The sequence below is a fragment of the Harpia harpyja genome, chromosome 3 (assembly GCF_026419915.1).
Source record: "Harpia harpyja isolate bHarHar1 chromosome 3, bHarHar1 primary haplotype, whole genome shotgun sequence".
Lineage (NCBI taxonomy): Eukaryota > Metazoa > Chordata > Aves > Accipitriformes > Accipitridae > Harpia > Harpia harpyja.
In genome coordinates this window covers 9343423-9365444 of record NC_068942.1, presented here as the reverse complement: position 1 = coordinate 9365444, position 22022 = coordinate 9343423, and the positions used below count along the sequence as shown (strand labels likewise).

General features: G+C 39.9%; 1 protein-coding gene across 1 annotated transcript in view; it reads right to left on the bottom strand.

Annotated features, from left to right (window-relative positions):
* The window catches only part of NT5DC1 (5'-nucleotidase domain containing 1), a 151285-nt gene that overhangs the window by 24693 nt on the left and 104570 nt on the right, over positions 1-22022 (bottom strand). The window contains exon 8 of the mRNA XM_052781323.1: positions 21407-21504. Within this exon, the coding sequence (XP_052637283.1) occupies positions 21407-21504 (98 nt within the window). The remainder of the gene's footprint in view (positions 1-21406; positions 21505-22022) is intronic.

Here is a 22022-nt window from a genome sequence, read left to right as displayed (position 1 = left end):
GTACCTGCTCCTGCCTCTTCCTCCTCCTCCCCACGGGCAGCTCCTGCGGGCTCTCACCGCGGGCAGGCGCTTGGCGCGGATGGGTGTATGTCTTTAGCACACCGAAGCCCTGGTGACTGCCTCAGGGGGCTTTTGTAAAACAAGTACGTTTTATGATCCACAACTATCATACCGATATGCCTCTCTGTAATTTAAAATAATGTCATTTCAGGCCCTGAGGACATTAATATAAAAGCCAGGTTATGTTCCAGCCCAGCTTGCAAGCCCGGTCTGATCCTAGATGGCATTTTGAGCTCACTTAAGAAACACAAACTCTCTTTTCCAGAAGGGGACGCAGGGCAGGAAAGCACGTCATTTTACAGTCAAGACAAAGGGACCTGCATAAGTAAAATCCTTCTGGTGGCTTCTTCCAGTTGTAAAGAGGATGAGATGGGATGACATAAGCTGTAGAGTTCCTCTGGGGGCATGCTCTCCATGAAGAAAGCAAGTACTTACAAGCTTGCTGGGGGTAAAACTTCATACCCTACGGGCACCCTTCTGTAGGGCAGCACCCCAAATTCCTATGTATAGATCAACCACTTTTGCTGGGTGGTGTCCAGGATCCATGCAGATATTATTGTGTGTTTTACCATCCCTGAATTACTTCTGTGCCCTGGAAGCAGCTGGGAAAACCATCTGCCCGACACGTGCACCAGCGCTTGCCAGTCTCCTGTCTGACTGGATGACTGCAGGGAAGTGATAAAGAACAAATTATTCCCTTAGCATGATGTGCTGAAATAAAAGGTTAAGGCTTCCCAAAGTGACTTTGGCCATCTCCATTTTTGGCTGTCCAATCTGATTTTTTTCAGAAAAAGCCTGAAGATCAGTTCCCCTTCCTGCCCTTGCATCATTCTGCCTTCTTTTGGGTGGCTTATGGTTGGTGAGACAAAGGTGAAACTAATCAAAGTAAAAATTCAGTTCTGAAAACTGGAACATGATTTTTAATTTTACACAGGCAGTGATACATCTTTCTTATGCTTAGCAATCCCAACATATATGTGCTCATTCATATGGAGGACTAAATAACAGTACTACTAAAAGCTGGAAACACTCTGAAAGAACACCATAGGTAAAGCTGAGAGAAAAATACAGACACCATCCTGTGAAAAAAATAAACTATTTCATAATAATTCATAAGTGCTACTTATCCGATTACTAACAATCCCTTTTCTCACGATGGACTTCTGTTCTTTTGCTCATTTATAAGGCCTGGTAAGACCAAAGTACAAGATAGTGTATTTTCAAATTGCCCATGGCATAGAAGAACCACAGACTCCTTAGAGAAGAGAAACAAACAAACAAACAAATAAATAAATAGTTTTAGATTTTTAGTTTTACTAAAACCTTTTTATTTTTTATTAAAATCTGCCTTAGTGCTTAATTGTGCCAAGCAACAGCCTACGTAGAGACAAGATTGAAGCTTTACTTGTTTGTAGGAAAATCAGTATTTCCTTTAGAGAAGTCAGCAAGGAAGTTTCTTTAGGAAGTTTAGATTACTGTGTTACAGGAACTGAAAATAATAGCTCATTACAGATTTAGTAATTTGTTTTCAAATCTGTCAAAGCATTAACTTTATGACTTCCCAGGAACAGTCTGGCTAATGAACAAAGTGTTTCTGTTTAAAAAATTGGTATGATGAAATACAAGCAAGGCCTTTTTTCCTTGGAAAAGGAAAATCAGGTTTTTTTTGAGAATGATTCATCTGCAAGTTCATTTTTAAATGTAGTTCATGCACAGATTTGGTGAAGCGTTTTCTGTAATTTTATTTAATTGTATTTATAACTCAGAGAACTTCTATTTTGGAAGGGTAAGAGGGACATAAATACAGAATTTAATTTCTTCTTCTTCTTCTTCTTCTTCTTTTTTTTTTTTTTAATCGGGATCTTTGGAGAAGTACAAAATGGCCAGATAAGAAATAAATTCCTTCCCCAGAACAGTTTTATTCTGGACCTCATTTGTTTTGTAAGAAGTCTCCAGAGCCTTATAAATGAGGAGCTCCCAATATACAGACAAATGTCCCCAAATAACCCTATCAATATTAATATCATAGTCATCCTACAGATCCCTATATAATTATGGAGAGAGACAGGCTTTTCCAGAAAGCATGTTAAATTCAAGTAAGCTAGGAGAGGTATGGTAATTGAGCAAAAAAAAAAGATGTAATCATTTCAGGAACATGCAGTTCAGTTCAAGCAACTGTATATAACCTTTCTTACTAGGGTGTGCTTCACTGCTGTACAAAAATTTGAAGAGTGGATGGAAGCAGAAGATGGAGGGAAGCACAGAAGATGAGATGAGGGCCACCAGTCAGTTCTGACCTAACCTGTCACTTCAGAAAAATGTCTCAATTAATTTCAATAATTAAAATAAAACTAAGACACACAAAGCATCTTCTTTGCACTGTGCAGACTGTAATCTCTCAGCTTATCCTAACCCTCTAAGTGTCTCTAGCAATACCTACCGAAATAAAGCTTATTGGAATTTGCTCTTGGACCATACTCTTCCGCACTGAAAATCGACACTGCAGTGTGGTGGAGAAAAACTTCCTGCTGTTCATTTACTTTGGCCTCAGACATTAAAAAAACCCACCACCAACAACAAAAGAACAAAAGCTCTTTAATCCTCAGTTACAGAAAGACTAAGAACTTTTTTCCCCCCTACATCTTAATACTTCAGGTATAAAATAAATTACATAAACTAGAATAGACCATTTGATTCTGAACAACCATATCTCCACAAAGCAATATATGGACCCTGCTGCAAAAGGCCTTTTTTATTTCTTCAGTTCCCTAAAATACGTTATTTCAAAGGGCATAATAATTGTGAAGTAGACATAAGCATGCAGAGTTATTGCACTTACTCATTTGCCTGGAATACACAACAGACATTTTCATTAACTTTTATATGAAAACTATTTATACAGCCAAGTTGAGTTATGGTTTATAAGAAAGCTCCATTCTTTTTTCCTAACTTATTACACTATCGAAAATCCCTACTTTAAGTTTATTGATTAGTTCTGTCTGAAGTTCCAGCTCTTCAAACAGCAGCTGCCTCTGAAAGGGGCAGTTTTACATCAACCTTTAAAGACTAACTTAAGTTTCAAACTTTCAGAGGTAAAAAATGAAATTTGGGAATTAAAAAAATAAAATCCACCCAGGCTCCTGCCTGTTAATTACCATACAAGCGTTCCGTAGCTGCACATAGCGGTTATTAAAACCTTGCTCAGACTGTCCCTCTGACTCAGTAATTAAAAAAGAAGAACCCCACCCTAACCCACAACAGTTTCCTTAGCACGGTTCTGCTGCCGAGCCCGGCAAGCTCAGCAAGCGGCGGCGAGAGCATTCCTGGAGAGTGCAGGGGCCTGCCGCTGGAGCCTGGGTATCTCCCCACTGCTGTGTGGATGTTAAAAACTCAGACATGTTTTTTTTTCTGTCTGAAAAAGGGAGAATTCTCCAAAAAAAAAAAAAAGAGACAACTTGAAAATAGCTTATTTTCTCAGTGCTTCACAGCTATCTTGCTATTTAGAAGTTGTGAAGTATGCTCATTCCCAATATTTCTAAACAAAACTGGATGGCTTAGAATAATCAATTTTTTATGGAAATAAAAGCTAACACCTGAAACTACTGAGAGAGGGGTTCTGGCTCATCTTGACCCAAGACTTCTTTTTATCACATGGCAGAAGAGAATCATTACATTGCACACTTAAAAATCATACTGATATTAAAAGCATTTGAATATGGCTGTCAGGGAGGAAACTACCTTGGCATTGCTTCATATATGTACTAAATTGTGAGTATTTTTATAGTTTATTAATAATACTTAGCACTTCAAGTAATAGTAAAAGAAAAAATCTTTAATTATAATCAGAATATGATGGCATTAAATAGTTAAGGACCATTTTCTATTAGAAAATATAGAAACTGGTTCAGAATCATAGATATGACAGAATATCAAACATACCAGAAAAGAATAAAATATCAAAACAATCACAGTGGGCAGTCATGTTCAGTAGCAAATAAGACTTTTTTTTTCCTAATACATTTTCTGCCTTATATTTTCTTTCCCTTTGCTTAAGAAAATGTTCAAGAAGCACCAAAAGACAGTTCAGGACCTAACACTGATTTTAGCTTCAGAGTATCTGCCCTTGGAGATATATCTCTGTTCATGTATCATCAATGAATCCCAATGTGGACTCTGCAATCTTACTATAATAAGCAGGACCCTTAGATGCTTTTACCGTATTCTCTGCTGTATTTGATATTATTACTATCCCTTCTAGATTAAAAAAACCCCAAACCTTTAAAAATTTGGGGTTGTGCAGTGCACCCTTGCCACGAGCAATGCGCACATTAAGGTCCATCACAAAAAGCCTTTACCAGAAAGTGCTATAGAAAGAAAATCATTTGGAGTTGCGCTGGTGAGTAATTTGGTGGCACTACGCCAAGTTACAGCTAAACAGGAGAAAAAGGAGTACATAAACTAGGAAACCTCCCCAGACCATGGGTGTGATGGAGGGTGGGCCAGCTGGGGAGCAGGATGGCCAAGCTGCGACCGGCTCCTTGGGTGCGTGCCTTGCCAAGAGGCGTGGGGGAGCCGTGACGGAGGATGCCTTTGGGAAGGGTGCTTGTCTTTGGCAAGGGTGCTTGTCCTTGGGGAATGGTGGTCAGCTGCATACGGGGAAGACGCTGCACCCATGGTTTGGTCTGGGTTAGTCTGGCTTTTGGGACAGGGAGTCACCTGTTCTGCCACATTTCCCACCTGACCTCAAGCACTTTGTGTGTAAACAGAAGCATTAAAAGCTCCCCCATAGCAGAAGTCCTATGAGTGTACATATATTAAGGTTCATGAAGTATTTTGGTACAGTGGCAACAATAGCCATTTAAGTGGCTTAGGAGGGAGAAGTGAGATGCAGATGGGAGAGGTAGAACTGGATTTATGTAGACTCTGGATAAAAGAAGAAATAACTGTGCTATGATGTTGCTCAGGCCATGAATGCCGAGATGAGGGACAGCGGGAAAACTTCTCCTGGGGGCCAGAGAAAAGCAGAAATATTTTCACCTTCTTTGCATCGCTCTGTGCCTCTCCTGCCCCTTAGCAGCTCCTGTGTACGTAGGGCGTGAACACCCAGCTTCCCGTTGAGCCTTACAACCTGTGGCAGATGGGGAGCAGAAGGGAAGGACAAGACATGTCCTTGTGTGCATGTGACAGAAGATAGAGGGGTGACGGCAAGTTCAGTCTTGAGGTCTGGGGAAAATTCCATGGCCCTGTAGACCACAGTCATGGATGAATTCAAAGGAGGGACAAAGAACGTGACAGGGTTAGAACAACTGGCAGATATTTCAGATGCTTTTTAAGGTCTGCTATGGGGCCAGGTCTGTCAGGGAACACCAGAATGAAAAAGACCAAGAAATCCTATTCCTATTAGATCTGTTGAGATATAGTAGAACTTCATATTTAATAAACAAAATGAAACATGTTAGGAAATTAATGTTCTAACAAAGAGGAAAAGTTTTTATGTGTGAAAGAGTCACTGAAAATCTCAGAACAATGTAACCAGGTTGGAGATGGCAAGGAAAAATGGAAACTATTCCTTTCTGGCATAAGTACATTTAGTTACTCTTTGATGGGAAGACTGACCTGAAAGTTTTGTAGTAATGAGTTTTTTGAAGAAGTAAAAGAGAAAGGATTCCTGTGACGCTTCCTATAATGCTTTTCCAGTTCCTTACCTGTGCACTTTGCGTGGTTTGCAAAACCACTTAGTGTCTATATGAAAATGCGCTTTGTTTCTCAGAACCAAGAGCATTGTGCCAGATCTCTGTATGCAGGAATTTCACAGATAAAATCTCTCGCTACTGTTATTCCAGAAAAAATAATCATCTTGGAAGGCTCAGCCTTAGTCTGGCAGTATCACAGAGACACCTGGGATCTGTGGACAGTAATAATATATAAAGTGGTTTCACAGCAGATAAGAATCAGGTTAGAATGAACGTGTTTACTAATGAAGAGAATAAGTCCTGGGGTCGCCAACTCTACCTAGAACAACATGCAACAGACATATTGAATTTTAAGACATTTGGACTCCTATGTGAAAAATAAAGAAAAACTGAAGTACAAAGAGAGCGAGGAAGAAGATGGCACATCACTTTTACCTTTTCCTGAGCTTTCAGCTTGCAAGAAGTAATTCCCTTCTGAACATCAGCTGCAGAGGACTTCCTACTCATCTAAACAATGCAGTGTCCCACGATCACTTGCCATCCAAGAAATGTCCAGTTTTGTGTTCTCTGACCTTTGTTGAGTGGGAGAGGCAGAGCTGCTGCTGAACTAAGTAACTATCTAGCCACCTAGGATTTCCTCCATGCAGGATAAGTCCACACCTGCTATCTATTGCAGCTGTCCTCTGCCACTAACTGCTTTGCAGCGCTCCTGGGTGCTTCGTAAGCATTAGGCAAGCCTTGGTCTTTAGAAACCGGTAAACTGAGGCAGAGATTCAGTGTCATATCAAAGTGAACCAGATCTCAGCCCAGGCTTTGGTCACAATTCCTCCTCGTGTTCCCAGCTCATTTCTAGGGCTTCCTAACTAGCTCCTTTCACTACTTGCTTCCAATAGCAGATCTGATGCCTGCAGTACAAAAATCAACATGTGCTTTCTGTGAAAAACAATTCTGCAGACTAACCTTATAAAAGCTTGACATTTTGGAAGAACACACAAGAGAACTCTAAAGCTTCTTAATGAAAACCAGCACATACAGATTCATGGAAACTATGCTGAAGGGAAGCTTTCTGCAGTGGTTGCCAGCCCTCATTTTGCCAGGAATGTATCATACACAAACCTCTATATTTGCTCTACTACAAACTATCTCAACCCCAATTTCCAAATTAATTAAAAATCAAATCACAAGGTAACTTTTTATGGGGTTCTCTGTCTAATAATCCAGTTATTTTTGAATCCTACAGAAGAAAACAATTACATGGAGAACAAATATAAATGCTACCCCCCCCCCCCCAATCCTATCACTTTTGCTTACACATATGTGATCTATGCCAAAAAAATGAGTTTTCCCTGCAAAGTCATACTGATAAGTCACTCCTGTGACGTAGGTAATCTTTCTTTCTTCCAGAAATTCCTTGTGGATTTTGACAGCTGTTTAAGAACTATAACATGAAGTTTAACTAAATGTCCACCAACCTAATTCACACAGGTTTGCACTGAATCTGACTGGTAAAGTTTATGAACTTGTATTCATCTATCCTGCAGGCAGCCAGACCTTGGCTGCTTATAGGCACAGGAGTAGACCTGCACAGATCACAGCTTTCTGATCAGCAGGTAGCCTATCCAGTTGCTAATATACTGGTGCCTAGAGACATCTGAGATGCCCTAAGGTCCTCCAGCACATTAGTCCAAATTGGGAAGGCACGGGTCTTCCATAGGTCCTGTGCCATTTCTGCAAGACCTGTGTTTGGATTCCCTGGGGCTTTTCATTAGCACTGGAGGCCTATGATTAGGCAACAAATGCATCATGGCTGGGATTCAGCTCCAGATGCAGAAATATAATGTAAAGGTTCTATGATAGGAAGCACAGCCACTGCAGGTTGCAGCACTACTTCGATAGGGCCAATGTATTCTGCAGAGTACAGCACAGGCACTGCTGTTTGGGCAGTTGTACAGCCCTCCACTGACCGTGTTGGCTAGTTCTTCATTGCCTACAATGGGAGTTGGCTGAGGAATACCAAATGATAGGTAGCCAGAGAGTCTCTATACACTGTTGTTTCTATATCTATTCCTGGTACTTACTTATTTATTTCAAGATAGACCTCTGTGACTTCTGACATACAGCATCACCCTTACAACGTAGTCATGAGTTAATTCTTGTTTAAGGGAGGGGCTTGCAACTAAATGGCAAAAAAAAGCTTCTGAAAACTATTCATCTTTATGATACAGGTTTGGCAAGAAAAGAAGCTTTTGAACTAAGCTATCAAGGGTGTAACATCCTACTTGTAAACAGCCGTAGAGTCTGGTAATGATCTGTATGAGTTAATAAGCTTTCCAGGGGGACCTTTATTCCATGGATGAAATAACATGTATTTGTTTAACCATCTTATATTAAAATGCACGAGACAGATCAAAAGGAAATATGCATTCTCTTTATGCCAAAACAGCTGCTGACTTGCACATGGTTTGTTTCCCTAGTTTTCCTTTCAGTCTTTTGGTATTTCCAGTTTAGCTCTTCCTCCTCAGTCATGGGCAGACACTTATGTGTGCTGGGAAATAGAATGAAGGTGAAAAGAAATATTTCATATAACCAGAAGCAATATTAAAAAAACCCCTTCTAGTCTAGAATTCTGTATATTGAATCATCTGTATAAATAATTGCTAGACATTCTTCAGGTATTACATTAAACTAATCTGAGCTCCCATGTGTCCAATGTAAAGGAGCCACAAACTACTTCTTCATTAAGACTACATCTTAATGTTCTCTTCAGTAAATTAAATTAAGTGAGCTTACATGTCCCTCAGACACAATTGCTTAGCCAACCATTTCAAACTTTAAGCATTTCTATGGAAGACAACTGAAGGAACATGAGAACTGAAGGTACTATTTCAGAAAGGGTCCTAGTAATGCTGCAACAAGAGTTAGGGTTGCAAGTCTTGCTCATGTATGGAAGATGTTCATTTGCTTTTGTCTTCCACACAGAATTGGTCTTCATGTCAGTAAGAAATCTTCCCTAAATCCCAAGTCTTTTTCAGCATCACACATTGTTATAGTATTACCACACTATAAATGTGATCTATATTGAGTGCTGACCTCTTTGCTTCTAAATCTTGCACACCATTTGGCTGTGTTTTCTCAGGGACTATGGAGGAAAAAAATCACCTCCTCTTAATAATCTTTTCATGTGTTGGAGGAGAATTCCCTTAAGCCAGAGAAGTCTGTTTGCTGAACACAGTTTTGTCTGGAATACAAACTGGTCATTTAGGTATTTTGGCTTTGGGTTTGAAAACACAGACTAGGATATGGCAATTCAATTTCTGTGGGGACTCACTACAGAGAGAGGATGGGGTTGACAGGCCCTTAGCAGCTCATTCTGCTGTAAAAACAAGCAGCATTTTTGGGATGAATCGGGCTTCCTAACTGTGGGAGCTTTCATGCCTTATCTCTCTGGTACTGCAGGTACAATCCAGATCAGACTGTGTCACGGTTCCATTCTCTGCTAATATCCTGAAATAAAAGAAGAGAAAATAGCAACACCAGAAGGTGGTCACAAAACTATGATTGAGGATTTTCTATACATCCTGACTTTTAACGACCTCTCTATCACATGGTCTATGTGTTTAAATGGAATTATATAGAGAAACTGTAGTGAACTCTCTTTATCTGCAGTTTATATAGTTACTAAATGTTGTTGTTAAAACAAATGCTACTTTTAAATCCTGATGTCACCTCTTTGGCAGCCACGTTTAAAGCATCATCGTGACTTACAGATTTTGCAACCTATTTCACAGAAATAGGTTCTTTGATAGACTGCTTCTAAGTACACAGGCTTGGAAAGCTTAAAATAATTCACCATATTAAGAAGGCATTTGACATGCTTCTCTATGGAGAAAGCTTCTTCCATTAAAATTAAACATAAATATGACCTGATAACCAATAACCAATTTTAAGAAATCATTAGTACGGAACTGTCTTCCAAAACAAACAACTACTCTAGCTTATTGCTTTCAATAATTTGAAATAATTATTGAATAACATGAATAATTTCAGTGTAGAACACATCAAGTTAGGAGGTCCAGTTCCTTAAACTTATAAAGGATATATCACAGAACCATAAAAAGTAAATCCAGCAGAATTAATTGCAATTATGTTATCTTAATTTCCACATTATGATAAATCTTTGGAAAGGGCTAAAAGGATTTTCACAATCAAGACTCTCATGGAGTCCTTATGCAAACACAGTTTACAGTTCTTCACTGCTTCTGGATTAGGACATTAGAAATCTTAGTTAAATACGCAAATCTGCCAGAGATACGATTATGGGTAAGACATTAAATCTCTTGGTGTTTTAGTTCCTTGGCTCTAACAGAAAAGCCACCGCCTTTGTTATTTCACCATTTGTTTATCTGGTCTGCCTGCAGGCTCCTTGTAGACACAGACTGACTCTTATCACGTGCTTGCACAATACCTTAAAGAATTGGGTTTTGAGTTTTATCCAGGCCCGGAATATAACGTAATATAATCAATAACTAGGATTTTGCAGTAGTGTTAATTACTGCAACTCCTTTAGAAAATGAAAATACACTTTCCATACACAAAGAATTCTGGTTTTAGAATTCCTGGCAATTATGCTAAACATGTTTTCCAGTTTTAACAAAAAGAATATTGTTGATATCCAGCTTTTGAAAGCAGTAGCTTCAGCTTTCTTTGAACTAGCTTTCTGTAATATTCTTATCAGCTTTGTGCCAAACACAGTATTTAATATCAAAGGTAATCAGCTGAAGCAACCCCTGCTGTCTTTATGCAGAAGCACATTGCGCTTTTTCACTGTTTTCATTTTTGGATAAATAACTTCTTATTCCTTTTATCCTCTAAGGTACTTTGAACACTAGGCAAACATATAAAGAACTTGGCTCAACACATTAGTTTTTTCTTTTAAAGAAGGATAGGCATTGGAGAACACACCCACAGTTCAGCATTCATCTCGATACTCAGAAACAAAGAGATGCCATACTTCAAAGACTATGTAATCTTTTTCTTTTTTTTTTTCTTAATAAACAAGGAGTTGTTTATGAACAACAGTAGAAATAATGGGGCCTATCTTTCTATGAAGTTGTGTCTTGCACTTGGATTCACTGAATGTCTAATAGGCTGCAAAGTCTCATGGATCTTCCAGTAGCTGGGTCATTTGTGGCCAGGCTCTGCCGCATGGATATGCAGGTATCTAACAAGAGGTAATTTTACACTGCAGCCTTTCTCTGAGCTGGCAGGGGCAGACCCATTTTTTCCTCTCCAACCTGTAGAGGCTGTAATATCTCTGACAATACTAGCCCACACTCAAATGTGGCTGAAATTGCATTACTGATAGAGGTTTGCAGTAGGGGATGGGCATAAGTTCCTACTCATACAAGCCATGTGACTGCATAAGCCGAAATGTTTAGGAAAACAGACTAAATTTTAAAGAATTAGCCTGTGTCCTGGTAGCTCCTCTGGCTAATATGGTTGAGGCATTGGCCAAAGAAGCTCAAGAGGCAGCAACCCAACTCAATTTCCAACAGCCGTCTAGGCTGATAACAGGTATCTCCCATGACAGTTAGGAGGGGCCATCAGCTGAAATCCCAGTGTTTCACCCATGCTCCAGTTTTACAGTGAATTGCTGTGGTCAGGCCAGCACTGTGCCCTCCTGGTAGAAACAGAAACCAAACTTGGCCACTCAACCTCTAGCTTCTGATGCTCTGTAAAATGCCTGAGTGAGACCAGTTGTTGTTGAGAGTATGTCTAAATGATGCAATGAAAATCTGGTCTCCCAACACTTCTGAAACAAATACCAGTAAAGCCCATTCCAAGAAAAACAGAACAAAACAAAACCACTCCGTTCCTCTCCCTAGGAGAAAGGAATGGCCTCTCTGCTCAGATAGCCTAAACGGATGTACCGTAAGGGAAAGTTTGGCTTGCTTGTTCTTTGGCTACCACACAGCCTAACTACTACAGAGTGGCAAATTACAGCAGCTTAACTATGTCATTGTACGAGTGGATACATGTACCATCAGTGCAAACTGCAGAGTGGCCCCTTGCATAATTTTACAAAAGGGTTATAAATGATACACTGCCAATTAGTAATAAGAAAGTACTTTCTCAATTTCAAAACACTTGTTTTTATGAGGCAATGACTGTCAAATATGGTAGCCAAGGACTTTGAAAACTATCAGAAAAAATGAAGCTTTATGCCAACATTTTGCTATCATCTGTTAAAAATGTATTGTGTCTGTCTGTGCCTGCAAAAGGATGAGGGCGTGCACTGGCCCAACTTTATTTTGCTTTTTGCATCTGTTTTAAATGCTTTCACATAAACCTACTGTACTGAACATGTAAAAAACAAAATCCAGACTGTTATTGTCAACTAAGACTATGTTTATCAAACATGAAATAAAATTTAACTGTTAGAAAAAAGGTCCTTAACTACCTAAAAGAGGTCTCCCATCTTACCTATCCCATGGCTTAATTGCAAACGTTGATGACATGATAGGAAATAATCACCTCTATTCTCAAATGATTCCCAAACTATACACAGGTACTATCTAGCAAACTTTAAAAAGATTAATTGGTAAATCCATTTGATTAAAAGGTAACATATGCTGATTTTTTAAATGTTTGTCTACAGTGCATAAATCATATTGGGAAACCAGAAGGCCCTGAGACAGCTGTTTACACTGTCAGAAAAAAATCTGTTGGGTGGCTGATATGTGTGCAAATGTGGTCCACAAAGTGGAATATTTTTAGACTAAGATCATGTAAACAAGAATGGGAGGTGCAACAGTCGGCCAAGAAGCCTGACATTGTAGATTTTGGGAAATACTGTCTGAGCTTCTTCAGTAGATGATGAATATCTCTATGAAAACAAACCCTGTTATATGAGATTAAATTTGTTTGTGTGTGTGTCTCACTGTCAGCCCTGCTGGCCCACCCTAGGCTGCTTTTCAGAAAGTGAAATCAGGCATTGACCATGCTGCTGCAGAGGGTGTCAGCTGAAGGAATCATAGAATCATAGAATCATTTCGGTTGGAAAAGACCTTCAAGATCATCAAGTCCAACCATTAACCATGCCCCCTAAACCATGCCCTGGAGTACCCTGTCCACTCGCTTTTTGAATACCTCCAGGGATGGTGACTCAACCACTTCCCTGGGCAGCCCATTCCAATGTTTGACAACCCTCTCAGTAAAAAAATTTTTCCTAATATCTAACCTAAATCTCCCTTGCCTCAACTTGAGGCCATTTCCTCTTGTCCTATCTCCAGCCACCTGACAGAAGAGACCAACACCCACCTCACTACAACCCCCTTTCAGGTAGTTGTAGAGAGCGATAAGGTCTCCCCTCAGCCTCCTCTTTTCTAGACTGAACAACCCCAGATCCTTCAGCCGCTCCTCATAAGACTTGTGCTCCAGGCCCCTCACCAGCTTGGTTGCCCTTCTCTGGACACGCTCAAGCAGCTCAATGTCTTTCCTGTAGCGAGGGGCCCAAAAGTGAACACAGCACTCGAGGTGCGGCCTCACCAGTGCCCAGTACAGGGGAACAACCACCTCCCTGCTCCTGCTGGCCACACTGTTCCTGATACAGGCCAGGATGCCATTGGCCTTCTTGGCCACCTGGGCACACTGCTGGCTCATATTCAGCCGGCTGTCAACCAGCACGCCCAGGTCTTTCTCTGCCGGGCAGCTTTCCAGCCACTCTTCCCCAAGCCTGTAGCGCTGCATGGGGTTGCCGTGACCAAAGTGCAGGACCCGGCACTTGAATCATCTTTATAAGGCACTTCCATAATCCTTATGCATTTTCATAATAAAAAATAAAAACGGTCAGGTTCTATTACTGAATATGAAGATCTTTCTGTATCATCATCCATACCAATTAGTTGCTTAAAAAGAAACTCCTCTTTCTCCAGAAATGACGGATAAAATTAAAATCTCTAGCCGAGATAAGAGTAAAGAATTATTTCTCACTGGTGGCTTGGGTATAGAATCAGATACTTTATCCCTTAAAACAGTGGACCTCTTACTACCAGCTACATACAGAACCTGTTTCTGATATTAAAGAGTTAGGTGACTCTTGATCTTAACATCATGATCTCATGAGATACAAAAAGATCTAGTTTTGAAAACTACAGTACAAACGATGATTATTTATTAGTTATAACCCTTCTTTTTCTCTCCTAAATAGCCAGAAAATACATGGAAAAAAGTGTCAATACACTATAAAGAATTGCTAAACAAGATTTCCTTGAAAAGAATGGCATTGCTTTCACAGACCATGTGGCACTGTGGGATGTTATAACAATATAAAGGCAGTCACTTTAGAAGACATATGGGAAACATTTATGGACTTTATTCCTCCTGAATAATGCAGTCCTCAGCCAGTGCAACCTTTACATGCCACTCTGTCACAAGCTCTCAGCAAATATGCATTATTATGTGGCCTCACGTTATAGATTACTTCCAGACAGGCCGATATGAAGAGGCACCATCTCCAGAAGAAAGGCAGAAAGCACAGCTGCATTAAATAAAGAAACACCCCGAGTCATTGGAAGAATAGATTACACAGGTGTCCTTTGCTGACGGTGTTGTTATTCTGCTTGTGTCTTCTGAGAAGCGGGAAAAGAGGCCCTTTGTGGTCTCCCCCCAGAATGCTTCCTGAGCTCAGACAGCCTCCGGGAGGGCAGCGCTGCATCCCCTGCTGTGGCTGGGGGCAAGCTGGGAGGGCCAATCCATGCAGTACACGGGTAAATCATTTTAAGCTATCTGACGCATTGGATTTATTTCAAAAGTCCTCCTTAAGGCAGTGGTAGAAGTCAAAAGGCAAAGACTTGAAATTCAGAAAACCCCATCAGAGTGAAATCCCTCTCCTCTGTGTGTTTACATGTGCTGCTCTGCTCTTACTCTGCCTCCTCCCGTGCTCTCCTTTCCCATCACCTGGCTCCCCCAGCCCCTCTCTGATTCATCTTGGTCTCACACACATGCCTCTGCATTTACGTCAGATTTTCCTTACCCCCATCTCCTCTTATGCTCATGGGGGGAGCAGTGGACCTCTGAGCTTCAGCACTCAGTGGTAAGGATGTACCAGGGATCCATGTCAAACAATGGAAGAAAAAGTCCTATTTAATCCCAGCAATGACTTGTGGCTGGAGGAGTTCAGTACAGAGCAGATCTGCGGAAAACGTGACAGTCTTTGCAGACTGAGGACCACAACCCCTACATTTGGGTAAGGATTCACATGTGCAGCAAAAGACCAGGTTCCTATCAGGAGAGTGAGCTCTCTGCCAAATATCAAATCTCTGCATAAAACCACCAACACTTGTGCTGTCATATCTGTCATGAGCTAAAGGCTAAATCTAAAACTATTTTTAAATTTAAATTTAAATTTGAATCTACATTTAAATATGAAGTTCTGATGAAGTAAAGCAAGACAAGATTGGTAAAGAGAGGTGATTGGAACAACTAAAATAGCCAAAAAGAGTAGACAAGCTTTCTTGAGTTTTAACCTCTCAGGCTCATGTAAAAGAAAAAAACCCACCATGTTTTTTTCTTAACAAAGCAGCCTTCACTGTAGAGGTAGCAACTGAGATACCTATTATATAGCAATTATAGCAACTGAACTATATTGTAGACTCAATTCAATGTGTTTTGGTTGAAAATTTAATCAGAATTTTCTAGAGGTGGCATTTATGTTCTTCAACTAACTGAATAATGTAAGAGTACTTAAATGATATATTCCCTTGTAATGGTGCAATATGATCCGTTTCAAAATGTCCATCTTTTTAATAGATATTCTACAGTTTTACTAAAGGTCCTTAAAATATTTACTGGGTAGTATTTTGGTATTCTTCTGGCGGTAAAGGCCGAAGTCTCTAATAAAAAGAATGACCTAAAAAGAAGTTATACAGCTTACACATTTAACTTCCAGGAAAAAGAAGGCACTCCCATCCTGATCCCACTCCTCAGGCCTAGAAGGCCTTCAGAGTATAAAAGCATAAAAATAGCTATATAGGATCAGCCCTGGTTCTCCACCCAGTTCTGTATCCCATCTCTGGCAACAGTCAAGCCCAGATGTCGCCGAAGATGGCAGAAGAAAACTTAAACAGCAGACATGGGATCACCGCCGCCTTCTGAAGACTCACAGCCCTTAATAATCAAAGACAGTCTTCAGTCTAGAAGTATGTCATTTTATATCCTGTCCCCTTATTTTCTTTTCTAATTGGTTCTTTCAGTTTATAGCATTTTCCTGTATTTTAGAAGGCTAGAGAAGAATGACTGAGGGAGGAAAAAAGCTTCTGCAGTGAGTTGTTAAAGTGGCAGTTTCCAGAGAATTGTAAAAAATTGGAGAACTGAAAGAGTTTCCTAAATTGGGGGCTACATCATGTAGCAGAGGCACCATAAGCTGGACAGAAATTCAAGTGCAGGAGTAAGGCAGACAGCCTGGAAGTGCAATTGAAAGTGGGCTTTGAAAACCTGAGACTCTCTGCGGGAGAAGGAGAGCGGGTTTGTTTCTCTGGACATTGGATAAGGGCACACGATCTCACAGAAATATGGCATCCACTGGCACTCCATACATAGGGTTGTCTTCGGCCTGTACATATATGTACACACATATATGAAGATATACATACACTCTTAAATATGCATTGTACATTCAGACACTGAACAGTCAGCAACACATTTTCAGTTTATCAAAAAAACAGATCAAAAAAGACAGTCACTGTTCCTGAGCTGGAAACAAAAGATACAAAAGTCTTATTTAGGACCGACCAAGTGAGAATTCCCTGTGCATACAGAGACATAGAAGGCTCTCAGGGAATTTAGGGCTGCCTTTAGCATTTCTATTTTAATTTTGCATTCTAAAAAATACGTTCAACAATGATCAGAACTGGCAGTCAGGCTAGTAATTTGACAAACATTAATGAGTGATGTGATAAAGGGAAATCTCTGTTGTCAAATGTTACAGAAATCTTGGGTGTACTGCAGATTATCAGATGAGTCACAACGATATTTGTTATTTGTATTCCTTCAAGTCCTTCATGGAATGATATATTATTTTAAGCTGGATGTAGCTGTTGAAAGCAAAGAAAATCCTACATTTTCAACATAGGATTTATACAAACATTTTCAACTTGATCCTTAGATCCAATAGCTCAAGATACTACTAGTACTTTCAAGAACCATTTAAAGAATTTCCCTGTGTAAAAGAAAATGTAACCTTGTCAGTAACAAGTAAATATGGGGTATTCATATTATGGGAGTAAAGTTTTTTTTGTATAGCACTGTACTGATAAACTATGTGCTTTGCTACATAAGCTACACCTAAACAGAAAAACAGTTTTGCCAGGTAAAAATAAATGTAGCTGTTCTAAAACCTGGAAAGATACATATAAAGTGTTCCTCCATTCGACAGAATGGTACTTTGAAAGAAAATTATGCAAATTAAATAATTAATTATTGTGCTTTTCAGTACCCCCATTCAATAAAAAGCAGTCACATGAATCTTTTAAGATTTCAAACACTGTTTTGGTTGCTTTAAATGATGCATGTCTTGAAACTCAAATGAAGCAGTGATGAACTTTTAATTGTGCAATTAAAATAATTTTTCATGGTTTCTAAATGGATTAGTTCTAAAATTACTTTACTGAAAAAACATTTCTGCAGAGCAGTTATCCAATATCACATTTCTAGACAATGCCTCCTTTGTCATCTTGTCCTATTTCTTATGCTCCTTCAAATGTTTACTGAATGTAGTCGCCTTGTATTGGGTTTGTGTGGCAAGGTTTTGGTAGCAGGGGGGCTACAGGGGTGGCTTCTGTGAGAAGCTGCTGGAAGCTTCCCCCATGTCCGACAGAGCCAATGCCAGCTGGCTCCAAGACAGACCTGCCGATGGCCAAGGCCGAGCCCATCAGCGATGGTGGTAGTGCCTCTGGGAGAACAGATTTAAAAAGGGGAGAAAAAAACCCCTGTGCAATTGAAGCCGCAGAGAGGAGTGAGAACATGTGAGAGCAACAGCCCTGCAGACCCCCAGGTCAGTGCAGAAGGAGGTGTTCCAGGTGCCGGAGCAGAGATTCCCCTGCAGCCCGTGGGGAAGACCATGGTGAGGCAGGCTGTCCCCCTGCAGCCCAGGGAGGTCCACGGTGGAGCAGATCTCCACCTGCAGCCCGGGGAGGACCCCACGCCGGAGCAGGTGGGTGCCCGACGGAGGCTGTGACCCCGTGGGAAGCCCGCGCTGGAACAGGCTCCTGGCAGGAACTGTGGCCCCATGGAGAGAGGAGCCCACGCTGGAGCAGGTTTGCTGGCAGGACTAGTGATCCCCCTGGGGGACCCACGCTGGAGCAGTCTGTGCCTGAAGGACTGCAGCCCGTGGAAGTGTCCCATGCTGGAGCAGTTCATGAAGAACTGCAGCCCGTGGGAAGGACCCACGTTGGAGAAGTTCATGGAGGACTGTCTCCCGTGGGAGGGACCCCACGCTGGAGCAGGGGAAGAGTGTGAGGAGTCCTCCCCCTGAGGAGGAAGGAGCAGCAGAGACAACATGTGATGAACTGATGGCAACCCCCATTCCCTGTCCCCCTGTGCTGCTGCGGGGGAGGAGGTAGAGAATTTGGGAGGGAAGCTGTGCCCGGGAAGAAGGGAGGGGTGGGGGGAAGGTATTTTAAGATTTGGTTTTTTTCTCATTACCCTACTCTGATTTGATTGGTAATAAATTAATTTTTTTTCCCAGGTTGAATCTGTTTTGCCTGTGACAGTAATTGGTGAGTGATCTCTCCCTGTCCTTATCTCAACCCATGAGCCTTTCATTATATTTTCTCTCCCCTGTCCAGCTGGGGAGGGGAGTGATAGAGCGGCTTTGGCGGGCACCTGCCATCCAGCCAGGGTCAACCCACCACACGCCTTTTTGAAATTATTCACTGAAAAGAATTTATCCTTCTCTTTAGCAAACTTCGAAACCTTTCCCTTAGTAAATCTGCAGCAAAAATCCTGTTACATGTAACTAAAATTTAGCTCCAGTACACAATGCAACACTTGGGGTGTTTGAAATTAAGAACACATTCCATATTTTGTGCCTTAAGTCCATTTATAACACAATTCCTTTGGAATAAAAGGGAATATGGTATTATTGGGAATTTATTGTAATTTGGACCCATTGATGGGTGGAAGAACATGGCTGAAACTCAGCCCTGGAGAAATGGGTAGGATTGATAAGGAGTTACTTCAGTTCATTTTCTGCAACAAATTTCTTCACGGAACCAGATTTGTATCACTTACTGTATCTTTTTTCCCTAAATTACACTAACAAAAGTTTACTCTTTGTAATTTAAGAAAATATTTACTGTGATGTTCACCTCTACTTTTTTTCCTATTTCAAAGCAAAAATAAGGAAATTTTGTCTCCCTGATACATTATGTCCAGTGGTCTCAGAGAAGAGAGGGTCTGAAGCACAGTGGCTAAACTCTTCTTCTGCCTGGTCTATAGTGGCAAAAGGAAGATAGAAACTAGAAACTGAAATTCTGAAATTTCAGTGGTTGTGCTATGAAAGAAAGCCTTAAAAAAATTCTGGAAACTGGAAAACTGCCCCCCACCTCCCCGCAATGTATTAGAAGCTCCACCATATGCAGTTTCAGAAATGAGCTGTGTTCCTTGGTATCTGCGGTGACTGTTTGAAACTATCAGTGCCTACCCTGAAGCTATACATTTATTGGGAGGAACACAGAGGGAGGGCAGCAAAAGATACGTTATAAAAATATATTATTATTTCAGACATTTTCTCATATAATTGCTCCTATTTTGATGGTTTAAACTTCACGTACTCTTAAACAAGCTCTTCACTACTTCAAAACATGTCTCTCAAAACCTGTCCTAAATGTATAATTCTTTGCTTTGAATGTTCTGGTTGGTCTTTCAGAAGAAACCAGTTACTGTCAATTGAATAGAAATATATATATATATATATAAAAAAAAATCCATTCACATGTTAGCGGTTTCAGCAAATTATTTATCTGATGATTGCTTTAGTTACCTTTGTGTCCTTTATCTATTTAGATAGTGAGGGCTCCAGAACAGAAATTACATTGTATTCTGCATTAATAAGGTATTAATGTAATGAGTGATCAACCCTCACTTGAGCCTCTTTGCAATGCCAAAATATAAAATGAATGAAAACCAGTTAAGTCAGTAAGAGGACTCCAGGGAATGCTGTTCCTGTTTGAACACATGAGAAAGAAATAAGCTTCATGGAAATTGGTACTTACAATCTATAAGGTGATTAAGCTAATGCTATGCTATTTCTCAATACAGACAGTAATTTCAAGTCTTGTCCCTCTGTTCTGCCCTTGTTTGCACAAAAAAACCTTGTCAAAATATCTTTGAGCTTTTTGGCTGTCTATTAAATTTACTGAAACTGGCCAATAGGTTCCAAAGTTGCTGGCTGGATTACTGACAGAGGGACACAGCAGGATTTCCTTAGGAAGTCAGGCTAATCAGATTGTTTAAAAAAATATCCAAAGTGAATTACATTTTATTTTCAATTTGCATTATATGAATCTAAATGAAATGCTTGCAGAACTGTGCCTGTTTCACCCTTTAAGTTTTTGCCCCCTCCCGCCCTCCCATTTCATATAAATAGTTTCAGTTTCCCTTCTGAGCTTATTTTTTCTCAAATTGTCAACTTGGCAGTTTCCTATTTGAACTAATCCTTTAAAAATCACATTTAAGATATTTCTTACTTACTTTCCTATATAAATATGTGAAACATTAAAATGCAGTTTCAATATACATTTCCACTGCTCATTTTAGTTTTACTGTAAAAGTTCCACAGGCAAAATTTCTTTTGGGCTGGAACAGCTGACTTTCCTGTCATAAAATGCTAAAATATAGTTCAATATATGCTGACTTATGCTATTTTGGATATAAGATTAATTTTCAGGTAACACTTAATCATAAAGGTATTTACCAAAATATGGAAAAATGAAGCGTCTTCAGCCATATTACTGTTGTTATTTGTAGTTCAATGAACACTGCTCCTATAAACCTCTTTTGTTACAACCTTAATTACCTAATGGACAACATTGCCAAATGTTTCAGATTGTTTTAATTAAATTAAGTGGGTACAGAGGCACTTCCTTTTCACCTACTCTGTCATTATTTAGCCAAAGTACACACATTTAATACTGTTAGATTTCCACCATAAATCATTTCCTTCAGCCTTGCAATTTTATTTGTACTGTTCTTTGAATTTTCTTTAAATTCTTGAAATATTTCTGCTATGTTTTTTCCCAGAACTAAATTTCATTTTCTGTGTATGACCTTGTCAGCACAATAAAGAAAAGGATTCTTACTTTTTCATTAATGATACAATATCTGAGCCCTGATGCCATTTTGAATTACTGTCGCAGCTCTGCCTGTTCATTGTCCTCAGTACCGTAATTCTTAATATCTCAGTGCTCCTCAGTCTTAAGAGAAATTTTTACTTATATCTCTGGAAGATTCTTGTGTAGAGCTCATGTTTCCCCCCAGTGCTAGATTTTCAAAATATGCTGTCCAGTTGTCCAGTCCTCTTACTTTTATTTCTCTCTTTTTTTTTTTTTGGATAGAGGTAAGCAGATGAGAAGGTACTCATGACTGCAACTTACCAAGAGTTCGGAAGGGTCTTTGGTTTGGTGTATGGGAGAAGAAACCAGGTTTCAAAGCATTTGTGATCACAATGTCAAAATACTCTTCAAAATCGTTCCTAGAAAGTAAAGGAAATTGAATTAATTAAACTAATGCATTAGCTTAAGATGCCACTAAATACTCTTTAAGACTTAAGAAAATAGCAAACCACTTATTTAAGGGACTTTCTTCTGTTGGTTTTTTTTCCGATGCTTGTTCAGTGTCACTGCTGCCCTTTTTCTGAGGTTGTCAAAAGTGAGAAGACAGATGGCTGATAACCCACAGTGCTGTACCTTCAGGATCACTTATTATTTGTAAAAAGATGTTCCTTGGTCCAGGGAGTTTTTAAATCTCAGGAGAACATGTAACATGATATATTTTAATCTCAGGTGACAACATATGCATAGACAAGTATAGAAAGGTGTAAATGAGTGATTTTCCTTATAAAGCAGAATATATGAAGTCAAGTGATGGGGTATGAAGTAACTGAAGACTGAAGAGACTTAAACACAGGTGCTTATATTGTTGGTATCAATGCTGTATGTACGCACAGGCCTAATGGGGGTCTAAGATGCCACCATAGTCAACAGAGATCTA